The sequence below is a fragment of the Salmo salar genome, chromosome ssa09, assembly GCF_905237065.1.
Source record: "Salmo salar chromosome ssa09, Ssal_v3.1, whole genome shotgun sequence".
Taxonomy (NCBI): Eukaryota; Metazoa; Chordata; class Actinopteri; order Salmoniformes; family Salmonidae; genus Salmo; species Salmo salar.
The window spans coordinates 117,849,800-117,876,676 of record NC_059450.1 but is presented as its reverse complement, the minus strand read 5'-3'; the positions used below and the strand labels follow the sequence as shown (position 1 = coordinate 117,876,676).

Here is a 26,877-nt window from a genome sequence, read left to right as displayed (position 1 = left end):
CCATACAGAAATGGTTTGTCGAGATCGGTGTGGAAGAACTTGACTGGCCTGCACAGAGCCCTGACCTCAAACCCATCGAACTCCTTTGGGATGAATTAGAACACCGACTGCGAGCCAGGCCTAATCGCCCAACATCAGTGCCCAACCTCACTAATGCTCTTGTGGCTGAATGGAAGCAAGTCCACGCAGCAATATTCCAACATCTTGTGGAAAGCCTTCCCAGAGGAGTGGAGGTTATTGCAGCAAAGAGGGACCAACTCCATATTAATGCCCATGATTTTGGAATGGATGTTCGATGAGCAGGTATCCACATACATTTGGTCATGCAGTATATTTCCCATCCCTTAAATCACCCTTTGGTCGATACATTGGTCTTTTATAGGTTCCCAGAAGATAGGTTTTAAATGGTCATTTTGAGCTAGCTGTTTGGTGGGACAACTTATAGTCTATTTCACAGAGATTCCCTGTCTCATTCAGTGGGAAAGATGGACCCTCTGGCCAAGCCATTTAAATAGACACATATGTCCACCTGAGAACAGCCATGTTCTATTTAATTCTCTCCCTCTGTACTTCTCTCTTTCTCTGTCCTTCTCACTCGCTCTCTCTCTCTCTCTCTCTGTCCTTCCCTCTCTCTCTCTCTCTCTCTCTCTCTCTCTTTCTCTCTCTCTCTCAAACCCCCGGGATACTTTGAGATCATTGAGATCATTGTGTCATTTCTGTGTGTAGTATGATAGATAAGAACATATTAACATGTGTCTCCCTTGTATGTCACAGTGTGCCTCAGGGTAATGGTGCGTTTGTGAGGCTATGTTTATCTGAGTGTGTGAGTCAATGTAGCCCCCCCCTCCCACACACACACACACACAAATACACACACATAGAATGAGCTCATGTCCTCACACCTCTCAAAGGCTCTCCATGTGCTCAACAAACCATCTGTGTGACTGCAGTGTAGATTGTAAGAGAGCATTAGTGTAGATTGTAAGAGCATTAGTGCGTCCCTCCATGTGTGTATCACTAAAAGGAGTGTGAGTCTACTGAGGGGCTGTAGGCTGTAGTCCCATTCTTTGTGTTCTTCAGATGGCGGTTGGCCCCCATACGGCCCATTCTAACAGAGGGGTCAGCCTCCCGGGCCCCGGGGCCAGAGCATCCATCATCCCACTGGTGTTTGAGGCCGGCTCCGTCGACAACACCAATTATACTGAGGAACCTAGCGACAATGCTGGCACACTGGGCCAGTCTATGTCCCACTTCTTTTGTCTTGTGCTCACAGACAGAGAGCAACTTTCTGTCTAATTTTCTTGATTACTAATGATGATTTGCTTGTTCTTTTTTTCTACTTTGTTGTTGTTTCGGGCTGTTTTATTGAACACATCTTTAATTGTCTCTTTTTAGAATGTTCTTTGCTTCATACTGTTTCTGTGAACTGACATGTTTCAACAATGTGTTGTTATTATCTCGTTTGTCTACAACAATTGAGAAACATGTTGAAAATTGAACGATTTGGAGGTACGGAATTGCCAGCGTATTCCCTCTTCGTGATAAAGTGACAGAAGTTAAACACTTTCTTTTTTACTTAACCTTTATTTAACTAGGCAAGTCTTATTTACAATGACAGCCTAGGAACAGTGGGTTAACTGCCTTGTTCAGTGGCAGAAGGACAGATTTTTACCTTGTCAGCTCGGGGATTCAGTCTATGGATAGAACTCCTCGGAGACATTGCCCGTACCCCTAAAGATGTGGATGTTATTTCAGCTGTCTGTCATGCCCGCTGGGCATATGGAACATCATAATAGCAAAATATGCACACTTGTGTCCTGTTTCCAAAACACACTGAAATTAATGACCAATTAGCTTACACAAGTCACTCTTAATTGTGCCTCAGTCTGCTTGTGGCATAATAGGAATGTAACAATGGCCGTAGTGTTTGTGTGCCCTTCTCCTGTGGTATCCAAAAATTTGGAACTTTTTTGGAGCATTTGTAGCTGCTTTCATGTATAATGTGTCTTGGATCTCCAAGGCAGGCAGAATAATGCCTCTCACGTTGTTTTCCAATTGGTTCGAGTGTCAATGGATTCTTATACTCATCCTTGCTTTTCTTTTGATATATTTCCAATGGTTGATTATTGTTTTATTTCATCATCTCATGAAATAAATGAAGTAAAATACACTTTGTCTGTACAGGACTTGAAGTATTATGAAGCAAACATTAGTAGGTCTACAACCCAGACAGAACTATGTCCTGATTTTAGCTTTAGCTTTCGCAACTTCAATTCCTACGTTCCACAAAGCCGAGGAAGTTATAATAGGATGGTAGATGCATAGAAGTAGAATGAATAGAACAGACTTCGGAGCTCTATTTTATCTTTATTTAACTAGGCAAGTCAGTTAAGAACAAATTCTTATTTACAATGATGGCCTAGGAACAGTGGGTTAACTGCCTTGTTCAGGGGCAGAATGACAGATTTTTACCTTGTCGGCACAGTGATTCGATCTAGCATCCTTTCGGTTACTGGCCCAACGCTCTAACCACACGGCTACCTGCCGCCTCTAATGCTGGTAATTTGACTGGTGAAATCATGGGTATACTCCCAATGGCTGTATTGCGATGCAATAATTTCCATGGTAATTTGGAATGTTATATAAAATGTCACCATGATAATGTAGAATTTTCATTCAAATGACTTATGTGGCTCATGCAATGGAATGTATTTGTTGTAATGTCAGTTGAGTTGACTCAACAAATTACAGCACAGATTGAAGGGTACACTTCCTGCATTTACTTCCTGCCATGGGTCTAGGTCAAAAATATTCAGGTTAAGGCAACGTCTTCACAAATCTGGGACCAGCGGCGTTGCTAATTACCAGTGCTGTTGCTAACTAGCATAGCCATTGTTACAAAGAGTTATGGGATATTAGAATCCCGTTGTCTTAACCTTTGTCATCTTCAACCTATGGGAACACTCAAATGGCTGCCAGTCCATCCGTTACGCCATCATTGACTTGAATGGAGTTTCATTCTATTTCTATGGGTAGATATGTCGGTGAAAATGGGTCACCAACAGAAGACAAAAACAGAAGAATTCCAGCCTAGTTCAGAATTGGGAAAACTTCACACTTCAATGAACCTGTGAAAGAGCTAGGCAAAACAAATGCTGTGCAGGGGCCTGTGCTGCTCGTATAGAGAGGACGCCCTAATCTCTCTTTTGTCCCGGGCCAGGTAGGGGTCTCGCTTTGGGGATGAAGTTCCCCTTGAAGTGGAGTGAAGCAGGGTGGGCATAATGAAGTGTGATGGGACACCCACCAGCCTCCCCTCCCAACCCCCTTCACAACCACCACCACCTCTCACCCCGTCCCATACAGCCCCAGCCCGTGCCATTATTTCCCCTTACGTCCTTCCTGGGTCTGTGGAGAAGCCAACAGATGTTGGCTGGCGTGAAAGGACCCTTGAGCTCATAAACTAGCCGCCGGGATTTGGAGGGGACGGGATCAAAGGGAGGCCTACTTGATTACCTCTACATACACATATACACATACAGCATGTAGAGAAATGAGTGCACGCATGTATTCATACATGGATTGCATTTCCATTGTCCACATACCCACACATTCACTAACGTGCACACAAGGGCAAATGTGTACACAAATGCAAACATGATTACACACACAAATTGACAGACTCACATGCACACAGGCACGTGCACACATGCTAGTTACCCAAACCAATACAAAATGGGTCTGTCTTATGTAATATTTTTCAGTATAATAACGGAAGAATTCACCAACGGATCTAGGTGAGGAGACAGATGAAATATGCAGACAGAGGAAACTAATTTGGCGCCCAGCAGTGTTGAGCGACAGCTCCACTTCTGTCCCTTTTCCCAGATTTACAGGGCAGAACGGAGAATCAAGCACACAGGTAGTAATTGTCTGAATCTTCGTTGAGTTTGACAAATCCAGGTTATGCAACAGAGTGCTGCTTGCAATGCCTGGTGACAATTAAAATAGCAAGCAGAGCGGTAATCTGCCAAAGTACTCAGGCAACCTTGTCTGACAAACACGACAGGAGCAAAATGTGGCAGCATAACAGTCCTTCCCCAGATATCTGTTAGACACTGACTGCTCAGCTTATCTTTCCTGGATGAATATGCATTTAGGCCAAATGTAAAGGAAGTGGAATCGGTGGATGTGCCAAGTGCCGACATTGTAGCTTTATTCTCTGATATTCCGGTTGCGCCTCCCATTCTGACAGTGTGGGCATTTCATCCATAGGAGATGTCCCTGCTAGTCCTCTCAGAATGTCACCTCAGCAACATCACCACCGCTTTCATCCACTAGGAAGAGGAAGTGTTTTTTATGACTGTTTCCTGGATGTCACACTTCATTGTTTACTCTCCTTGAGTAGTGATAAACTCACTGGGATTTCTGTAGTCAGCTAGATTTTGTTATTACAGCTTACTAATTAAAGTACTACAAAAAAGAGAATAAGAGCTTTGTCATTAAACAAACCTCTTTCTGTCTGTGGCTTTTGTTTTTTGGGGGATGAGAAGTGAGCATGTTGGGTATTCCGCCATCACTTTCAACTGGCTCATGGAGGACAAGTGAAACTCACAGACGCAGGGGAATATCTCTTGCAGTCCAAAATAGCCTTCACTCATACCACCAAAGAAGCCCATCACGTACATCTCTCTCAAGATTTTGTTTGAACATTTAGTTACATGGCTCAAATCACCAGAAAAAGTCCAGCCGTGCATTTGACTTGAGTACACTGAAAGTTCATAATATCAGTGAGTTTTGGGGGACAGTTAATACAACATGAGGTTTGTATTCACTCACTTAAAGAGGACAGACTAGTCCTAAAAACCCCATAGAGGTTATTCAATCTCACAACAGTCACAGGTTCAGGCGGAATTGCATATCAAATGCATTACTATTCCCAAGAATGTAAGCTGTCTGCCCGAGCAATTGTGAGAATTTTGACGTTATCTGTGGGACTAGCAGAGGCCCAAGAGATCTGTCTGCCGGTGTGTTTAGTATTCTGCACCACCTGCTTGGAGCCTGAAGGACCAATGATGTTAGATTTAATTCCATCTAGCAAAAATGCTGAATCATTGCTCCTCCATTTTACAACACTCACAAACATACCATGATTAAAGTAGAGGAATCCAGATGTAGGCTAATGTTCTTACCTCATGTTCTATGTTTTTTTTCTTTTGGATCTTAAGCCCCGTCTATACCTGCTGCTCACATGCGTCCTTCGTCCTGATTACAATCAGATCAGAATGTGTCTTTTAATTGTCTACACCTGTTGACAAAACCAGAATGTGGACAAGATCAGGACATCAGGCGTATGTTTGCTCCAGGTGTAAATGGGCTTGTGATTAATGTTTTATTTGCTTTGGAGAATATTGATGAGCACCACATCTGGCAAAAGTAGTTTAATTAGAAAAGCACCAGGAGTACTCGTGTGATTTCATTTCAACAGGGACTCTTCAAAATGTCAACGTCAAAAAGGTAGGCCTAGTAGTAGTTAAAGGTAGTCATACATTTAATGGAAAGTGAAGAGGAAAGTTAGAAAAGGGATCCAGAACTTTCTCCTGAATCTAATCACATAGAGGTGATGTGCAGTGTTTTGTAGTGAGAGGCAATCTCAGCCTTTTTGAAAAGCTCTAAATCCATTCAGACATTCTCTTAGACAAGCAGATATTCTTGCGTAAATCAGCACTCGCATGAATAGGAATCTGCTGTAAAAGCATCAAAATTGATAAATGACATATCAATAATAGTAAAGATTTACCATAATGTAGGCAAAGCTGACAACAATATCTGAGAGTGGAACCACTTCACTGGTTACCTTGCAAAGCAATTTTTGGGCTCCCTTCTGTAAAACATGCTAATAAGCAATTGCACATGAATCTCAGTGAATTTTGTCAATCCTGCTGATGCTTTTTGCTTTACTAAAATACATACTGCATATATATGGTTTGCCCATGGACATTTGCCTAGCACAATGACACAGCATATGTAAACAATGGCATAGATGGACTGTCTGACCACAGGCTGGAAAGCAGAAGAACACCTACAGTTAATCACGTCAACAGAGTCTGTGGAAAGTACAAGGGTCTCAGAGATTAGGGGTGTCTGGCTATGATATAACCACTAGCATCTATATCCCTGTTACTTACTCTGTTGTTAACATGTCACGTCCCATGTTTTAGACAAAACTGTATCAGGCCATGGCAAAAGGAGCATTTTGGAGCATACTACAGCATGTATATAATTAACATGGACAGTGTAAGTAAGGACAACTTCATGGCAAAGGGTTCAAGTAGTATTACTGTATATATCTTGCCTAAACTGCTGAGAAATACCCCTGTACAGGCAACAATGAACTCAACCAAGATAGAGATGCCTGCTTCTCATATGTCTTTCCCAGACTAATCTATGTCTGAGTTGAACTGAGCTGAGGGGGACTGGTTAACGTCACTAAAAAAGCCTCTGGCGACCCTTAGTGGCAAAACCATACTTCTGTAACTGTGATTACATTGTCATGAGGTCAGTTTGGTTAAAAACTGACCAACAAAGCTGATGAATTCACTGCTTCTAACGCATTTTCTTCATGTAAAATAAGTTTGACACTTAATGCAATTATGAATCTATGAATATGATTAGCTTCAGAAATTGTGTGAATAATGTTGCTGCACAGCGTCAAGAAAAATAATTTTATTTCTTTATAAATCCACATATTTTACCTATGAAAGCATACAATTCCATCTCACGTATTTTTTTCTTATTGTTGTTTCATAATTCAAAGGAAATATGGGTATCAAATCAGAGAAAATTGAAGGTATATCTCACATACAAATACATACACAGTCAACAGTAAGGGAAAAATTGTATTTGATCTACGTGTCCATCTTTTCAGTTGGAAAGTGTTATACAATAGGGTCGGTTTCTTGTGCCAGAATGAAACTTAACTCACCATTTCACCATCAAACCAAAACGCAATACTTGTGCTGTAAGTTCATGTAATCAAACCAAACCAGATCCAGGTTCTTATTTTGACCTCATCTTGAGAGCCCATGTTTTTATTCCAAGTTGGGATATCCATGGCCAAATAACATGATTTTTTTTTCACCATCGTCCAAAATGGATGTACTTGATCTCTTAATTGATGAATATACTATTTAATTGTCCATATAGACAGAGAGAGAGAGCGAGAGAGATGGGGGGCGGGGGGTAGAGAAAGAGAGAGCGAGAGAAAGAACGAGAGAGGATTATAAAGATTATAACGTGCCCTAGAGATCAAAGAACAACCGTTTGATATTGGTGCATCGACGCGACATCGCTGTGAGCCAACACTTCCAAGGCCCTCGGGGAGGAGAACAAAACACTGTATCGCCTTTTCCTCTTATTGTATTCCTTTGGCAAATGACCGATCGTTAAGGGAGAGTGGAGCTTAATTACGAAACCCACAACACATCATCAAAACCATCCAAGGGTGTTCCTCTGTAGTAGGCAATTTCAATGGGAATCCCAAAAAGTATTCCGAAAGGAATGTTAGGCGTCTGGGTTAAGGTCAATTCATTCCTCACGCATTAAAAGAAGCCCCAGGTTTTGGAATACATTTCCATCCACTCCACAGTGCTGGATTACATCCCAGTTCCGGATAGAATTGCATAAGTGACAAAGCACAGCGATTCCATGGCATCCACCCCATCTCTACTCCCAATGCTGTTCTTGGCTTCATATTTATTATTTTGTGTTTTTCCAACTTCCTTGAACCAGGGGGACTTCACCTGGAGGAGAGAATTAGAGTAAATGTCATTAAGTAGTGACACAACCTGCTGTCTACTAGAAAATCTAATGCAATAGAAAGATAATTACATTCATCAGAATGTTGGTAAAACATGACATTTAAGGAAAGTTCAGTGAAAATATACTATTTGTGGTCTACTTGTCCCTTATTCCCTTCTCATTCGCCCTTTAAAGCAGACTTGCGTAACGTCATAATTTCCCCATCTCTATGTAGAACTTTAATATAGCATTCAAATGTATAGCTCTCTGTCCCCAAACTCACCTTTCCATTCTCCATCCCGCCACCTCAGAGGACGTGCATGGGTGATGTGCAAATCTGGAAGAGACAGGATACAGGAATCAGTGCACGAACCTCTCACCTGAGCTAAGAATACCTGGAAAGTTTCCATATGTCTTACCTGACCCAGAGGGGTACAAGTCTGTAGATATGAATATCACATCTGGCTAGGTGGCTGCACCTACCAGTTCCTTTTAGACAGTGAAGAGACACAGGAAAGTAAGGAGGGTAAGATGGTGTGCTAGAATAGTCTGGGCCAGATCCAAACCCACTCCAGAACTGGGATATCTGTATGATCAGAAGGCAATAGCAATAACCGCTAGATCACCCCAGGCCACACAACTACCAGTATTTGACAGTGTCTTACACATATGTCTTGTTCAAAATGAGATGATAAAAGACCACCACAGACCACCACAAAGCTTCACTAAGAACCTGGTTCGCTGACTGATTTGGAAAGTCGTTTTCTTCCATACAAAGCAATGCTAATGCTAATAAATTGATATGCTACGGTATGGAGACGGCCCAATTATATAATGCACGCATACTTTCATTCATAGCATGGCTGCTTGTGCCGCAATCTAAGGGGGAAAGGGTCTCCTGGTAGCACAGACGGGGTGGAGGTAGAAAGGGTGGAGGTTGCGTCCTACTTTTAGCAGTGCCCCACCAATGGTGAGTATCTGCTGATCACGTCCCCCGCTGACAAATCATCCCGTCTCCTCTCAGATCCCCCCTCTCTTCCTACACTTCTTTATTAGAACAAGCTCTAAATCTGCACCTCCTTACCTGTTTCTCTCACTCTTTCTTTCAAGCCCTCCATGTCTTTCTCCCTCTGTACACCACGTCTTCTCTCATCGATCTCTCTATCTTCGTCTTTGTCCACCTTGACTGTTGATCTCTTTCTCTCTCTCTCTCTCTCTCTCTCCTTTCTTTCTTTCTTTCTTTCTTTCTTTCTTTCTTTCTTTCTTTCTTTCTTTCTTTCTTTCTTTCTTTCTTTCTTTCTTTCTTTCTTTCTTTCTTTCTTTCTTTCTCCCCTTCCCCTACATCTGTATCTCTCTCCCCGTCTCTCTCTCTCCCTTCCACCGCTCTCCCTCCTTCCTGTCGCCGGTAACTCTGTCAGCCTGTGTCGCTGTGAGAGCGACACAATGAGTGATCTGTCATCTCCTCGCTGGCTGTCTGATGCTCCTAGATGAATTATGGATGCAAACACTGCAGGTATTTCACAGCTAAATGCTGAATACTGAGGCTGAGGAAGGATGCAACCTCATCTACCTCATCCAGGCCTGTCACAGAGGGAGAACACTGCCTGCTGCTGCCAACAGCTATAAACACACACGGTACCGAAACTGTCTTCTTCAAGAAGTAAGACCATGATCGATAGGGTTGTAAACCATATGTAACCAAGGTCTAATCACTCGGCTGTCTGAGACAAAAATATATCTTTCTCCTGAATGGATATGTAATGCAACCAGGACTCATAAACTGCTCAACAACAAAAACAATTGATCCCAAATGAGAGCTGCATGGATTGCTTCACTGCTGCAGCTGTTGATGACTCATATTGCAAGCTATTACATGTGGTAAATGAAGACTGTGATCGTAATGTTGATAATCTCTTAGTCAGGGGTTCACAAACTTTTTGGCCCACGACCCCATTTTGATATCTGAAAATTCTCACCCATGTGAAAAAAATTGTAATTAACAGTCAATGTTTACTTTTTTATTTGGGGCTATGGCATTCAATTGAAAAGCATTCTAACAGTATTTCTGATTGTCTTTTCAACTCACCATCACATACTATTAATGTGGGGCAGTCAATTGCAAATTAGTCTGACATAATGTCCCTTATCTCACCACCACTAATTAGAGTGCTTGATGCATGTCGCGTCAGAGCTTTTTAAAGTCAGGGGGCGTGGTCGACAGTGCTCACCTCATCTCTGCTGTCACATCCAACCTGGATCGATATTTGGTTTTAACGCAGACGAGAGCACTGAAACCAGCTTCACACAGATATGAGCTGGCGAAGAGTAGCCTACCATGAGTTTTATGGTGCTTTCAAGACAACTGGGAACTCAGGAAAATACGAGGTCAAATCATGATGTCAGTGATCTTTAGGTCAGAAAGTCAGAGCTCTAGAAAGAAGCCAGAGTTCCCAAGTTAGAATTCTGAGTCGTTTAACTGTTCAAAAGGATTTTTCCCCAGTCGGAGCTCGTTTCTTTCCGAGTTCCCAGTTGTCTTGAACGCACTGAAGTCAGAAGTCGGAGATTTCCGAGAGCGCAGTTGTTTTGAAAATGGCATTAATGCTCAGAGGGAGACGGCAGGGTATTCCCTTTGAGTCAGGAACCAAAACTCTTCTGTAGTTACCTGTGAATGCATTGTCTGCAGCATTCGGTCACATGACAGCTCGATCAGCTGTCCGACTGTCAACTGAGCCAGGATCACAGTCAAATAGATTGGGAAGTAGATCCGTCTCAAAGTGCTCTTCCAAGCATTGGAGGTGAGCATTCATCACTCGTGTGGGACAGTTACTGATGCTGTTTTCTGTTATTTCTTTTTCATTACACCGAAAGTAAACCAGTTCCTCTCTCAATGCAATTTTTTTTCTCCAACACTCCCCTCGATAACCACCAAGCCTCGGTGTGAAACAAAACATTGTCATGCTCTGATCCCATTTCTCCACATAGTTTTGCAAACAGGTGTGCGCACAGTGGATGTGGTTTGATTTCATTTACAATCGAAGTTACCTGTTGCATTATATCTCAGAGCTCCGTGCTCAGCTCTTTTGCCCCCAGTTGCTCTCGGTGTATCATACAATGCGTCCATATGGCAGACGGAGACACATATATAACTAGCGTTCAGAGGCCTGCCTGACGTCCCGGGATAGATGGAGCCCTATCTGTGCAAAAGACCACCATTTGATCCCATATGGAATATGTTTTTTTGTCAATATAGCCACACAGCACACTGAACATCCCCTATGCCGATTCATGCTCGGGATTCATGCTCGCTGCACGTCCATTTTCAGGTCTCTCCAGAGATGTTCGATCGGGTTCAAGTCCGGGCTCTGGCTGGGCCACTCAAGGACATTCAGAGACTTGTCCAAATGCCACTCCTGCATTGTCATGGCTGTGTGCTTACGGTCATTGTCCTGTTAGAAGTTGAACCATTGCCTCAGTCTGAGGTCCTGAGTGCTTTGAAGCAGGTTTTCATCAAGGATCTCTCTGTACTTTGCTCCATTCATCTTTCCCTTGATCCTGACTAGTCTCCCAGTCCCTGCCACTGAAAAACATCCCCACAGCATAATGCTGCCACCACCATGTTTCACCATATGGATGGTGCCAGGTTTCCTCCAGACTTGACACTTGGCATTCAGGTTTTATCAGACCAGAGAATCTTGTTTCTCATGGTCTGAGAGTCCTTTAGGTGCCTTTTGGCAAACTCAAAGCGGCCTGTCATGTGCCTTTTACTGAGTACTGTCTTCCGTCTGGACATTCTACCATAAAGGCCTGATTGGTGGAGTGCTGCAGAAATGGTTGTCCTTCTGTAAGGTTCTCCATCTCCACAGAGGAACTCTGGAGCTCTGTCAAAGTGACCATCGGATTCTTGGTCACCTCCCTGACCAAGGCCATACTCCCCTGATTACTCAGTTTGGCCAGGCGGCCAGCTCTAGGAAGAGTCTTTGTGGTTCCAAACTTCTTCCATCTAAGAATGATGGAGGCCACTGGAGTCGCCTCATCACTGTTGACGTTGAGACTGGTGTTTTGCGGGTACTATTTAATGAAGTTGCCAGTTGAGGACTTGTGAGGCATCTGTTTCTCAAACTAGATACTCTAATGTTCTTGTCCTCTTGCTCAGTTGTGCACTGGGGCCTCCCACTCCTCTTTCTATTCTGGTTAGAGAGTTAGTTTGCGCTGTTCTGTGCGGGAAGTAGTACACAGCGTTGTATGAGATCTTCAGTTTCTTGGCAATGTCTTGCATGGAGTAGCCTTCATTTCTCAGAACAAGAATAGACTGAGGAATTTCAGAAGAAAGTTATTTGTTTCTGGCCCTTTTGAGCCTGTAATCGATCCCACAAATGCTGAGCTCCAGATTCTCAACTAGTCTAAAGAAGGACAGTTTTATTGCTTCTTTAATCAGGACAACAGTTTTCAGCTGTGCTAACATAATTGCAAAAGGGTTTTCTAATGATCAATTAGCCTTTTAAAATGATACACTTGAATTAGCTAACACAATGTGCCACTGGAACGCAGGAGTGATGGTTGCTGATAATGGGCCTCTGTATGCCTATGTAGATATTCCATTAAAAAATCTGCCGTTTCCAGCTACAATGGTCATTTACAACATTAACAATGTCTACACTGTATTTCTGATCTATTTGATATGATTTTAATGGACACAAAAAATGTGCTTTTCTTTCAAAAACAAGGAAATGTCTAAGTGACCCCAAACTTTTGAATGGTAGTGTATATATAATTTTTTCTTCAGCATTTTAGAAATTCTCCTGCGACCACATTTTCACATCATGCGACCCCATATGGGGTCGCGGCCCCTAGTTTGGTAACTGCTGGTTTAGGCTAACATTACCAAGGGCATAATTAATCATACCCATAGGGGTCGCTATTATGCATGTGGCTGCCATTTGCCTTTTTTAATCCAACCAGATTCTGATTCCAGCTGATACTGACACAGTTTGTAGTTTGCCCTCCAAAAAGTATTGAGAATAACACAAATGCCTTAGGAAACCCCAAAGATTACACCCTCGCTAGACAATTGAGTGTGCTAATGCGCGGGACGACGTGATGTTGTTGGTGGGCGGCAGAGACACCGATGATGGTGTTCAAAACACCACAGAGCAGCCCCGGGCCCCGCTCAGTTCATTTGTATTTCGAGAGCGCAGATGTAGAGAAGATTGTGCTATACTGCGGATATTAAACTTACAACAAATACCTCTGGGCCAGCGGAGGCAGCTATGATTAGTTTCATGGAAACAGAGAGTGGGGGAAGTCCCATCGGGCAGCGAGGGAGGGAAGGAGGCATGGAGCGAGTGAGCACGGCGTGCCCTCCTTTAGTGTTTATGTGCTGTGTGATTTTATGATGATTGCCTATTCCCATCAGCACTGGGGGCCTGGCGTGGGGCACCAGCAAAGCCTACCTGTCTGTCTACAGCCACAGATGCAGCTCAATAGGACCGGCTCACTGCACTGTTTACTGCGCTTCATTTAAAGAGGAAAGGATTATGCAGCATAAGTACTGCCCCTCGAAATAGACACTGCATGCAGATGCACCTAGACTTACAGGAATAAACACAGCATGTACACAGACACACACACACACACATCTGTAAGCTCTTACAGAAGCAGTCTGCAGAAATGTTAATGAATACACGTCAGCTCTAACCCCAGCCTTGTCTGACAGGAATCACCCACCTTGGACACGAGATAATCCTTGGTAAGGCAGAGGGACCCCAGCACCAGGAAATAAAAAGTGGGTGGCGTTGGGGCAGTCCCAGATCCTGTGTTATTGTGATATAGCATCCTCGTCCTTCACTGACTTCCCGTAGTCTGGGTTCAAGTCCACTACCGTGGTCCCTTTCAAGGGCCCTCCGAAGCCCCCTTCCGAGGCCTGATGGGGTCCGTCGTGCCCTACCCTGTCCACTGGGCCAGAAGGCATGGGCCTATTGGTCGAGCCTGAGGACGAGGGTGGGATGGGAGCGCCTCCCCCGCCCGCAGCCTGGCCCCCGTTGGTCTGAGAGCACACGTTGCTGACATGTGCCGCTTTCTGCTTGTAGTGGTTGCTGTGCAGCTTGTACTTCATGAGGAGGATGAAGATGAAGACGAGCACGGAGGCCACGATGATACCGCCGATCACGATGATCATGGTGCCGCCCAGGAACTGGTCGTGGAGGGAGCGGCACTGGCGGTACTCTCGCTCTGTGGTGAAAGCCACGCAGCCCACCAGGCGGGTGCCGGTTAGGGCCGTGACGCCGTCGTCATACACCGCCAGCACGCACAGGTCATAGTCCCGCTGAGAGGCCAGGTCACTGAGTAGGAAGAACTTATGAGACGCAGGGATCATCCTAGAGAGAGAGAGAGAGAGACAGAGATAGAAGAGAGAGAGAACATTTGAGAGAAAACAAGGTTGTTGATAGAGTGAACATTCTGGCAGTAATCTGAAAACTGTTGAAAACTGAGAGCTCCCACGAAGGCACTGAACTCAACAACCTATACTTTCAGTACCTGGAGATTACATTTAACCTTGACTACCCCAACCACACACAGACACACATACACACCTTCACTCCTCCTCTCCTCTCATTCTCCTCTCTCCGTTGACAGGTTTACTTACTGTCTCACAAACGCTAGACCACACAGGGGCTAAGGTGAGTGTGTGTGTGTATGTGTGTGTTTGCTGTTACCCCGGCGTGCCAAAGTGCTCCATTTATCAACAGGGACATAGGGGCCCGGGGGCTCCGAGGTGAGGAGACACAGAGCGGAATTCGAAAGTGCGGTGTGCCCAAGGGGTGACAGCGTGGGTGACAGTGTGTGCATTAAACATTTCTCCTCTAAACGGAGGCACCAGCGGGGTCAACCTCTACCCTTGCACGGTGGGATTCATACTGTCTCAGCATACCCTCCTCTACCCTACCTTATCCACAGGTTAAACCTGCTGTTTCTATTAAACTGACTTACTACCATTACTCTTCTCTCGACATGCTGTTTATCCACTGTATTCTCCTTTACGCATTATAATACATTTATGGAGCATGCAGAATATCTTCCACCCATAAAGTCAGCGTCACATTATGGTCTGGTGCTTTACTATGAAGTAAATGTTTCATGGTGAGATATTGCTTTTATGATTACGTGTTATTACCTTTCTACAATTTCTCTATTTTATCTCTCGCTACACTGTTGGGAAGGGCCCGTAAGTAAGCATTTCACTGTTAGTCTCCCCCTGTTGTTTACGAAGCATGTGAAGAATAGAATTAGATTTGATGTGAATTTTAATTCCGTGAACATTTCCTTGAAAGAAAAAAGGAAAAGAGAAGAGAGATGATCAAAATATTAAGAAAGGTGAAATCTCACTAATTAGGGGGAATAGTTTTGATGTCGAATCTGTTCTGTTCACCCCCAGTGCATATACACTCATGATTAGTGAATGCTCTGGATGAGTGGAGGTCACTAGACGCTCACAGATGGGTCTAGCCATTTCATTAGCTCTGAGCCTAGCATACAGTCTAGGTATACAAAGGGAGGTCGCCCGGGTAAAAAAATAATAGGTCCCAATATGCTGTATCTTCAGATGTGTCCTTATCCACCTCCTCTGGTGTGGCTTTGATGGACATGCAGGGGAAGGCTGGGCCCTCTACATGCCATGGGGAGGAGGTGGTGGGGATGGTGAATGGATGGTGATGGACATGCAGGGGAAGGCTGGGCCCTCTGCATGCGATGGGGAGGAGGTGGTGGGGATGGTGAATGGATGGTGATGGACATGCAGGGGAAGGCTGGGCCCTCTACATGCCATGGGGAGGAGGTGGTGGGGATGGTGAATGGATGGTGATGGACATGCTGGGGAAGGCTGGGCCCTCTACATGCCATGGGGAGGAGGTGGTGGGGATGGTGAATGGATGGTGATGGACATGCAGGGGAAGGCTGGGCCCTCTACATGCCATGGGGAGGAGGTGGTGGGGATGGTGAATGGATGGTGATGGACATGCAGGGGAAGGCTGGGCCCTCTACATGCCATGGGGAGGAGGTGGTGGGGATGGTGAATGGATGGTGATGGACATGCAGGGGAAGGCTGGGCCCTCTACATGCCATGGGGAGGAGGTGGTGGGGATGGTGAATGGATGGTGATGGACATGCAGGGGAAGGCTGGGCCCTCTACATGCCATGGGGAGGAGGTGGTGGGGATGGTGAATGGATGGTGATGGACATGCAGGGGAAGGCTGGGCCCTCTACATGCCATGGGGAGGAGGTGGTGGGGATGGTGAATGGATGGTGATGGACATGCAGGGGAAGGCTGGGCCCTCTACATGCCATGGGGAGGAGGTGGTGGGGATGGTGAATGGATGGTGATGGACATGCAGGGGAAGGCTGGGCCCTCTACATGCCATGGGGAGGAGGTGGTGGGGATGGTGAATGGATGGTGATGGACATGCAGGGGAAGGCTGGGCCCTCTACATGCCATGGGGAGGAGGTGGTGGGGATGGTGAATGGATGGTGATGGACATGCTGGGGAAGGCTGGGCCCTCTACATGCCATGGGGAGGAGGTGGTGGGGATGGTGAATGGATGGTGATGGACATGCAGGGGAAGGCTGGGCCCTCTACATGCCATGGGGAGGAGGTGGTGGAGATGGTGAATGGATGGTGATGGACATGCTGGGGAAGGCTGGGCCCTCTGCATGCCATGGGGAGGAGGTGGTGGGGATGGTGAATGGATGGTGATGGACATGCTGGGGAAGGCTGGGCCCTCTGCATGCCATGGGGAGGAGGTGGTGGGGATGGTGAATGAGGCGCAGGAGCCCTCCCTGACACGGTCAGACCTGACCTTGCCACATCTCCTGTCACCAGTCTGTCACATTAGAGATGGGAATATGGATGTTACAGGCACGGGGGCCAGGAAGGGTTAGGGGGACCTGGAGAACTGTGTGGGTGCGTGTGCATGTGTGTACTCTTGTGCGCCGTGTGATCATGGATGGGAGTGTGCGCTGAAACCTCCCTACCACATGCTGTCTATAATGGCTTTGATATAGGATGGTCCTCTTCTCATATAAGACTGTCTCCGAAGAGGCCAGACAAACATAAAGGCAATTAGGTAGTGATATCTGGAGAAAAGAATTGGACAGAGAAAGGGAACGAAAGGAAGAGAAATAGAGAGTGCAGTCGACTTGATGTAAGAACGAAGAGAGAGACTGAAAGAAAAGCTGATACCGTCCCAATCCTCTCCTGTTTTCAGCACAATCTTAATTTGTCTGAGTGTATATTAGCTGTCCTCAGCCCCCTCATCCTTTCATTCCCCCCTCTCTCCATCCCTCCATCCCTCCATTGCCACCTCCCAAATTCAATACAACTGTCAGTCCACACAGAGCAGGACTCATGTGTGCCTAATTGATTAAAAAACGCATTCCGATTACTTTGCAGTGCCATAAACCAAAGGCATCCATGTGCTTTTTGCATAATTAACAGCAAATTACTTCTCCTACGTGTCTTTTTTTTCTTAATCCATCCTCAGGGAAAGGCCGGAAGTTAATTAAGTACTAACGGGGCTCCTTTAACAGAGAATCGCTCCACAGTGAAATGTCGAAAAGGGCCGTGGCGGAATATAAAAAAAAAAAAAAATCAATAGATACATTTCCGTCTTTTAACGACTTTCTCCATCCGTCCGTTATAGGCTTGTGGAATAATCCACTGTGTGAGTGCCGGGAAGAACTTCAAAAGAGAGGTGGATGGAACTGAGCTCGCTGGCTATTTTTGCCGTGGGGCAGGAAAAATAAAAAACACCCCTTAAGACTTCTAATACTGTACAGTGCTCTCACTTCTATGTCTCTGTAATAACATGGGCTGGCGCTGCAGTCAAGCCTCCAACATTCATGGTGATGTTTTCCTCTGTACCGCCTATAAAAAATAATGAATAGCGAGTTTAAAGAAGTCTTTGAAAGCTCAAGAGGAGAATATTGCCCTAGGAGAAGAAACGGGTTCGCAGCCGACTCTGGGGGAATTTAATGGCCGGCGATTTCTGTGGATTTCATTTTGAGGAGAGAATTCCGTTTTTTTCTGTTAATGTTCCACTTGATTCTTAGCAGAGACAAACAGAGGACTGTAGTTACTGCGGGAGTGACCCGCCTTTCTTCTCTGTGTAAATCGGAATGTTTCAGGTGTTTTATGCTCTTCAACAGTCATTCTCTGAAATCTCTGAAATGGAGGTGACTCAGAAACCACTGTTCCCATAAGGACAGATTCTTTTCAATCACTAAAGTTAGGGTGAAGAGTTCAACTCAACTGTGCTTCATTTAAAATCAGTTATCAAACATTGCCTTCTGGAACGGATTGCACTTCACTGGTGTAATGTGTTTACATCAGCGCAATTCTGCACTGGGATTCCTTTGGGTGCTATTGAAAATATGTATTATTTTCTCTCACTGAAGATAATACCTCTATTGTCCACAGCTTACAAATAATCACAATCACTTGAAAGCTTGCACAGTATATTCATATTTCTGATAGGAACAATACTGCATTCCAAATGCCAAACTCAACACTTTTCAAAACCCTTCCATGACACTTAGTACGAGTGAGGCATTGCAACATTCAGTCCATCGTATCAATGAATGCTTGGCCTTTGATACATGGGAGTCAACCCACCTAATATAACATCGGAATCTGATATCAGTAAGGTCAATATGTAACTGGATCATCCTCTCAGTCCTATGGAGATGATTGATGGGAACAAGTTCTCTTCCTATAGTTCTCTTCCTCACTCTATGTCACTGCAAAACCCATTACAGCTAATGGCTACTGCACAGTAAGGCTATATAGGTTGATGTGCCAATAGATGTACGCATACTGAGTCATTCCAACCCATTATGTCAGAACTTTTATGAGTTTTTCCCTGTGGGCATCATGCTCTTGTGTTTCTGCAGTTCGCTCTGTGATTTCTTTAGCGATGAGTTACAGTCACCTGATATTGTCGTCGGCCACTAAATTCATTATCAATGTGATTGAGTGCCTCTCTGAACCAGGCTGTTAATGACAATCAATTTGGAGGCTCATGAACTGTCAAAGAACAACAAGAGACCCATAGTATGCAAGGGCGAACGTGAAGATCAACTTCCACACAGAAATACCAGTCAGCTTCATAGGGATAGTTGTATATCAACCACTCCCCATAGAGATGCATGTCGTCTTATCTGATCTCATGTAAAATCATGTGGTGACCAACTCACCTGTATATGAGGATGTCGTCGGAGGAGCTGTTGTACTGGATCTGGTACATGCGGACCCCCGGGATGTGGTCCTGAGAGGGCCATCGGATGGTGGCCGAAGTCGAGCTCAGCTCCGACACGCTGACCCTCTGATGGTCGATGCGGGCGTGGCCCCCGCTGGCGTTGGACTTGATGGAGGTGGGGATGTCCGAAGGGCCAGGCTCGGGCTCCAGCTTGGGGTCAAAGTGTGGCGAGGGGTTAACCACCAGCTCCACAGGCGCTGTGGCCTCGCCGGCGGCATTGGAGGCAATGCAGGTGAACTTCCCAGAGTCCTTCACAGTGGTGGTGAGGATGTCCAAAGAGCCGTTCTCATAGCAGATGGTGCGGGACGTGTTCCCGATCAGCTTCCCCTCGGGGCTGACCCAATGCGTGTAAGGTTCCGGGTCACCCACTGACTTACAGCGTAGGCTCACCTCCTGGCCCTCCATCACAAACATCTTGGAAGTGTGCCGCGTGATCATGGGCGGCTCGCACACAAACTCCTCCTCGCGGATGGTCCAAAAATACTTGCCGGCGAGCTCTCGGGGAGAGGCACAGGTCTCCAGGTCGTCTTCTCTGGTCAGCCTCCTCAGCCACATTAACTCACAGTTACAGTGTAGCGGGTTCCCACCAAAGCTCAGCACCAGGGACGTGAGTGGAGAACCCTTCAGCTTAGCGTACACTGGGATCCTCAGGAACAGGGGATCTGGAGGTATCTTCTTCAGCTTGTTGGAGGTCATGTCTAGACGCGCCAGCTTGTGCAGGTTGGCGAAGATGCCCTCGGGGACCATCTCTATGAGGTTGTGGTCCAGACTGAGGGTGTTGACACTGGCCAGCAGGCCGATGGTCTCCCAGGGGATGTTCACCAGGTTGTTGTAGGACAGGTCCAGGTCTTCCAGTGTCTCCAGGAAGTCCTGGAAGGCCCCCTCAGAGATGCTGTGCAGCTGGTTGTTGGCAAGGATCATGTGCCTGAGGTTGACCAGGCCCTGGAAGTGGGTGTCATCCAGTATGGTGAGTCGGTTGGCGTCCAGGTGCAGGGCGTGCAGGTCCTGAAGGTCGGCGAAGGCGTACGGCTTGATCTGGCTGATGGTGTTGCGCGACAGCGTCAGGTGGATGAGGCTGCTCATGTTGGCGAAGTCACGGTGACGAAGGGTGGTGATGAAGTTGTCCATGAGGCGCAGCTCGGCCGTCTGTCGGTCTATGTTCGGCGGCACGAAGAGCAGGCCTGTCTTGGTGCAGAGGACAGTGTAGGAGGGCATGAGGTTCTGGCAGGTGCAGCGCTTGGGGCACAGCATGGAGGCGGTGGGCGTAGCGAGGAGTGCCAGGCACAGGAGCAGGCTCTCCATGGCTAGGCTCCTGGAAGACAAGGGGAGGGGAAAGGCTGTTAGCATACAACAAGAACAACAACAACAATGAAAGCAACAACAAAAACAACAATGAAAACAACAACAGCAATGAAAGCAACAACACTGTCATCATTGCGATGGATAGATAGAACCTCGAGCTGCAAATGTTAAATATTTGTAAAATGAAATGCTTACATCTTTATAAGGAAAAGAAAAACTGAAAAAACATTTACATAAGGCAGATTTTTTCAAGGAAAGATATCTACTCCATTCCCAGACCTGTTCCCTAAAGGTGTGCTTGGATATCAAAACACGCACGCTTTACTACAGTTTAGTCAGAATGTCATGATGTGAATTTTGAGCAGGTTACCCCAAGATAACAGGGAAATCTGTGGAGGCTGCAGAGAGAGTGCTGTTCCCTTGACACTGCACTTCATTCCACCGCACCCCACCACCTCAAAGAAGTGCTATCTGACACCCCATCTGTCTATAACACACACTAAAATAGTATTTCACAAGGGAATCCATTATGAATATATTCAGAAATGCTCCAGAATAGCTAATGGATATCTGATACCAGATCCTTTGTTTATTGTTTGTGCACACCCTTCCATTCTCATAGCGTTTACATAGAAATGCATGAACATAATTATTTCCAACTTCCAGCGAACCCACTCTGAATATCAATGCGCTAACTGCAGGGAAATGAAAGAGAGGGACTGTCAAGTGGGGAAGAGGAGGAGGGAGAAGGTGGAGAAAACATGGAAGTGCAGTTATGGTTCTCTGCCAGGTGAGGGAGATACCGAGCCACACACATGGCATATCAATAGGGACTGAGAGAGGAGAGCTGCTCTCTGCTAAGTTGAGCCATATATCAGAGGCAGAAAAAAAGACAGTGCGGTGTCTCAGTGACACGCCCAGGCAGGGCTGAGCTCCCTGCTCTCCATTATAGGGAGGATGAGAAGTCACAGCACCCCCGGAGAGAGAGCCAATACCTCTCGACAACTAACTAAGAAAAGCACAACAGGAAAAGGTACCCATGTCAACGCATGCCAATGGTGGACTATTTCATGCAGGCACATTAGCCATAGGCCTATCAGTGGAGGCTCCTGAGGGGAGGACGGCTCATAATAGTGGCTGGAATGGAGTTCATGGAGTGGTATCAACCACATGGAAACCACGTGTTTCCATGTTGTTGATACCATTCCATTGACTCCATCCCAGCCATTATTAGGAGCCGTCCTCCTCTCAGCAGCCTCCACTGAGGCCTATGTACTCGACTAAACAGTAAAGGATGCTTGAGTCATGGCATTCATATTAACCTCTCTGGGCTAGGCGGGACGAATTCGTCCCACCTACGCAACAGCCAGTTGAATCCCGTGGCGCGATTTTCAAATACCTTAGAAATGCTATTACTTCAATTTCTCAAACATATGACTATTTTACAGCATTTTAAAGACAAGACTCTCATTAATCTAACCACACTGTCCGATTTCAAAAAGGCTTTACAACGAAAGCAAAACATTAGATTATGTCAGCAGAGTACCCAGCCAGAAATAATCAGACACCCATTTTTCAAGCTAGCATATAATGTCACAAAAACCCAGAAGACAGCAAAATGCAGCACTAACCTTTGATGATCTTCATCAGATGACACACCTAGGACATTATGTTATACAATACATGCATGTTTTGTTCAATCAAGTTCATATTTATATCAAAAACCAGCTTTTTACATTAGCATGTGACGTTCAGAACTAGCATACCCCCCGCAAACTTCCGGGGAATTTACTAACAATTTACTAAATTACTCACGATAAACGTTCACAAAAAACAACAATTATTTTAAGAATTATAGATACAGAACTCCTTTGTGCAATCGAGGTGTCCGATTTTAAAATAGCTTTTCGGTGAAAGCACATTTTGCAATATTCTCAGTAGATAGCCCAGCCATCACGGCTAGCCATTTAGACACCCAGCAAGTTTAGCCCTGACCAAAGTCAGATTTACTATTACAAAAGTTTGATTACCTTTGTTGTCTTCGTCAGAATGCACTCCCAGGACTGCTACTTCAATAACAAATGTTGGTTTGGTCCAAAATAATCCATCGTTATATCCAAATAGTGGCGTTTTGTTCGTGCGTTCCAGACACTATCTGAAATGGTAAATCAGGGTCACGAGCAATGCTACCAGATACTAATTGAGTGTATGTAAACTTCTGACCCACTGGGAATGTGATGAAATAAATAAAAGCTGAAATAAATCATTCTCTCTAGTATTATTCTGACATTTCACATTCTTAAAATAAAGTGTTGATCCTAACTGACCTAAGACAGGAAATTTACAATAGGATTAAATGTCAGGAATTGTGAAAAACTGAGTTTAAATGTATTTAGCTAAGGTGTATGTAAACTTCCAACTTCAACTGTATGTATTAATTTGTGCATGTCCATCACCCATTTAGTTTGATATGTTATTTATTACAATTCGTATGATATGTTTCAAATTTGAAAAACGTGCAATATGTTACGAATTTGCAAATCCTACAATACGTATTCTAGCTTGGTGAATAGGTGGCTAACGCGAGCTAGGCTAGGGGTTAGAGTTAAGTTTAGGAGTTAGGTTAAAGTGTTAGGTTTAGGAGATGGGTTAGCTATAAGGGTTAAGGTTAGGGTTAGGGGAAGGGTTAGCTAACATGCTAAGTAGTTGCAATGTAGCTAAAAACTTGTAAGTAGTTGAAAAGTTGCTAATTAGTTACAATGCTAAAGTTGTCCGTGATGAGATTTGAATTCGCAACATTTGGGTTGCTAGACATTTGCATTATACGCATACCCATCCACCCCGACCAACCACCCTCCGTTGGTTTTTGCCTTAAGTAACCATCTGTCTTATGTAACCATACCAAACATAACATATCACACTAAATGGAGTGTCTCAGAATAATACGAAATGCTCTGAGACCAGGTTGTTCACCGAGACATCCACAAGATCTTTTAATGATCTAAATAATGATGATGATGGTGAAGGGGGTGATTGAATTTACATTATGGTGGTTTGAGCCCTGAATGCTGATTGGCTGATGGCCGTGGTATATCAGACCATGGTATATCAGACCGTATACCACGGGTATGACAAAACATTTATTTTTACTGCTCTAATTACGTTGGTAACCAGTTTATAATAGCAATAAGGCACCTTGGGGGTTTGTGGTATATGGCTAAAATACCATGGCTAAGGGCTGTAACCAGACACTTTGCAATGCGTCTGCCCTTAGCCATGGTATATTGGCAATATACCACACCCCCTCATGCCATATTGCTTAAATATACAACAGGGGTTGTCAACTACAATAGGATTGTTCTCCCGCCGATTTGTTCCTGAGCATGTAGCTAGATGGAGGGCCAGAACATAAATAGCTTATTAGCAAATAGCCTACTAGCTGCCCAATTCATAGGCCTAGACTACACATTTAACACATGTGGTTAGTGAGCTCACCAATTTAATGACAATAACATAATACTTTTGATCTAATTACAGTGGTAATGTCTCTATTATAGGCCTACCTGTACTCTATTAAAATAGTCATTTTATCATATTTCTCCAATTCCAAACCAGTGTGTCTTGTTTGCAACAAAACTGTAAAGAATTGAATCTACAATGTCATTATGAATCTAATCCTACTTTCAGAAGGAGATTTTCAACCCCAGACATGAGGCCGGAATGTAGGCCTGTTTAAGGAGTACATGGTGACAGTATTGGAGGAAGTAACTCTACCAACAAATGTATGGATAACATAATTGCGTCTGTCAAACAGGTAAGTCTATGTAATGACTTTCGTCGGAATGAGAAGGGGACCAAAGCACAGCGTGGTAAGTGTTCATGATTTTTTAAATTTAAACAAAGTAACAAAAACAAAAAGCCAACAGTTCTGTCAGGTAACAGAAAATACTAAACAGAAAATAACTACCCACAAAACACAGGTGGGAAAAGGCTGCCTAAGTATGATTCCCCTGACAACGATAGACAGCTGCCTCTGATTGGGAACCATACTCGGCCAAAACAAAGAAATAGATAACATAGAATGCCCACCCCACATCACACCCTGACCTAACCAAATAGAAAAACGGCTCTCTCAGGTCAGGGCGTGACAGTCTAAGTCTTATTTCTTAGTGCTCCAGCAAAGCCCTCTTGTTTGTTCATTTGTCTACTCAACTTTTAGCGTGGCTGAATCTCAAATAATATTTTTCTAATTTATCAAAGTATATACCATTATCTTGTTTTTATCATATTCCCACTAATATTGTAATTAAGCTTTCACGTGTTTTACACTTTTTATCAAGCTGTTGGTGCTTCCTTCTATTCATGCCAAATCATTTGACTGCTGTAGGTTGAGATTCTTGTTTCCTAAAATGATTCCTTTACAATGTTCTGTAGTGAATAGAGAAGACCATATACCCATCACATCCCACATTATGTTAATGAAGTCTGCATATGTGTGTAACTCAAATATGTTTTGGGGTCTGGATTGGGGAGGTGTGAAACGTATCAACGAGAGAAAGAAGCCAATCAATCTTATCCTATAAGTTCTCTTCAGTTTATGAGCTATCACTCCTCATGCCACGAAGGAGAAAATAATTCCAGCATTAAACTTAGATTAATTGATTGAATAAAACTATATCAATGCATGTGAAATATGACGGTCGTATGACGGAAAAGACAATTCCGACTCATGTTGGTCCCTCAAGAGAAATTCTTAGCACTTTTCACACACCACACACTGTAGGCCTAAGCAAAACATATAGAAAACATAGCAGTAAACAAACAATATGAACGGTCAGACAAATACCCTCCCATCCCACCCCAGGCCTGCTCACATGTGGAGTTGTTCATAATAGTGATAGCCCCTGGCATGAAACTCCTCCCGAAGCGTGCAGTGCATGCCATTTAATTGTCGGATTTCTCCGACACGACGGGAGATCAAAGCAGTGGTGGAGTGAGTGGTCTGGGCTGGAGATCATGTGGCGGGTTTTGCGCTGTATAGTATGTGATGGGGATCCAATCAGTTTAGATGCCGTGAAAAAATGAAATAGTAGGCCTATAGGCTACTCCAGTGACATGTCATAGCTTACACTCTTCTAAAAAATGGTTCCTTATAGAACCAAAAAGGGTTCTATTGCTTGTTTTATATATGGAGCCCCTGAAAGTTCTATATAAAAACCTTTTATAGAGTTATTTGATTAGAACCCTAGAGGTTCTTCTTCACCTAAAATGGTTCCATATAGAACCCTGCATGGTGCCATTTATGAATTGTGGCTACTATTATTAAATATCATTGGACAGGAACAGGCACAACGCTAGCTCACCGTATATCTTTTGGGGTTTTATTAGACAAGTTTAAAAGATTGACGTTTCGGGCTTCAATGGTCTTCTTCAGAATAATCACAAAGGGAATGGACAAGTTCATTAGGCATTGTAATATCAAAATACAATTCAGTAGTAATATTTTGAGCTAAGAATATAATTGAATAAACAATTAAATAAGGGACAAAAGAGAACACTCATAGTTTTTAGAATTTATTGTCATTATATGCAAACATAGTTTGGAAATATGCACTGGTGGACAGGAAGGTATCTCTTTGTTTGAATAACGGCCCATGTCAACTCTGGCTGACTTCTTTGCAATACAATATACTTTGTCCATTAGTTACAGTGAACAACAAAAATGTGTCTTCTGCTCCATTCTCAACCCCTCCCCCTCCACCCTCCAAACACACAGTTGAAACAGCACAGGTTCAAGCTGCATGCAGCGCCCCTGGACAGAAAGCATGTTGTGGGGTTAAGGGCCTTGCTCAAGGGCCCAACAGTAGGGGAATGTTTTGAGGATGTGAACCCAGCAGCCTCCAGTTGTCAGATAAATTCCTCCCATTCTTTTACAGCACCCAGCCCGGGATTCAAACCCGGTCACCTTTCGGCCACAGGTCCAACTCCTGCCACAGGCGCAACTCCTTAGCCGCTGGGCTACCTGCTTGACTGGTTTTAGCAAAGAAGAAAAAAAATAGCAAAAACATAAGTTAATTTTCAGAAATAAGTATGAGCTAATCTTCCTTAATGCTATGCAGACATAATTATTATGATGTAGAATAACAACTTACATGCAGTTGTTGTCAGCAGCTGCAGTCTCTGATAGCTCTGGGTTACTGCCAGACTGAGCAAATAACAGATAGTGTGTTAAAAGTCATGTAATGATTAACTAGGCCAGGGTTTCTCAGACTTGGTCCTGGGCCCCCCTGGGTGCACGTTTTGGGGTTTTGCCCTAGTACTACACAACTGTTTCAAATAATCAAAGCTTGATGATGAGTTGGTTATTTAAATCAGCTGTGTAGTGCACCCAGGGGGAGCCCAGGAGTGAGTTTGGGAAACCCTGAACAAGGTTATTTAATCACCAAGACTTACTGTACAATAATTTATTATA

General features: G+C 44.4%; 1 protein-coding gene and 1 long non-coding RNA gene across 2 annotated transcripts in view; both read right to left on the bottom strand.

The window, feature by feature from the left end:
- Nucleotides 1-5,495: 5,495 nt before the first annotated feature.
- On the bottom strand, nt 5,496-20,505 carry LOC106612717 (leucine-rich repeat and fibronectin type III domain-containing protein 1-like protein). The gene is made up of 4 exons (XM_014214158.2): nt 19,042-20,505; nt 13,522-14,171; nt 8,081-8,134; nt 5,496-7,799 (listed from the first exon to the last, which is right to left on the bottom strand). The coding sequence occupies exons 1-2, from the start codon at nt 20,448-20,450 to the stop codon at nt 13,613-13,615; spliced, it is 1,968 nt and encodes a 655-aa protein (XP_014069633.2). The 5' UTR covers nt 20,451-20,505; the 3' UTR covers nt 5,496-7,799; nt 8,081-8,134; nt 13,522-13,612.
- A 5,461-nt stretch (nt 20,506-25,966) lies between these two features.
- Nucleotides 25,967-26,877, bottom strand: part of LOC123723808 (uncharacterized) — a 140,571-nt gene continuing 139,660 nt past the window's right edge. The window contains exons 3-4 of the long non-coding RNA XR_006771131.1: nt 26,558-26,610; nt 25,967-26,435 (exon numbers count right to left, since the gene is read on the bottom strand). This is a non-coding gene — a long non-coding RNA (uncharacterized lncRNA). The remainder of the gene's footprint in view (nt 26,436-26,557; nt 26,611-26,877) is intronic.

What these genes read in the sequence shown, in the direction of transcription:
- LOC106612717 (XM_014214158.2), bottom strand. Translation starts at nt 20,450, where the DNA reads ATGCTAACAGCCTTTCCCCTCCCCTTGTCTTCCAGGAGCCTAGCCATG. An exon ending in GACGACATCCTCATATACAG is followed by an intron (nt 14,172 to 19,041) that starts GTGAGTTGGTCA and finishes CTCTCTCTCTAG; the next exon opens with GATGATCCCTGCGTCTCATA.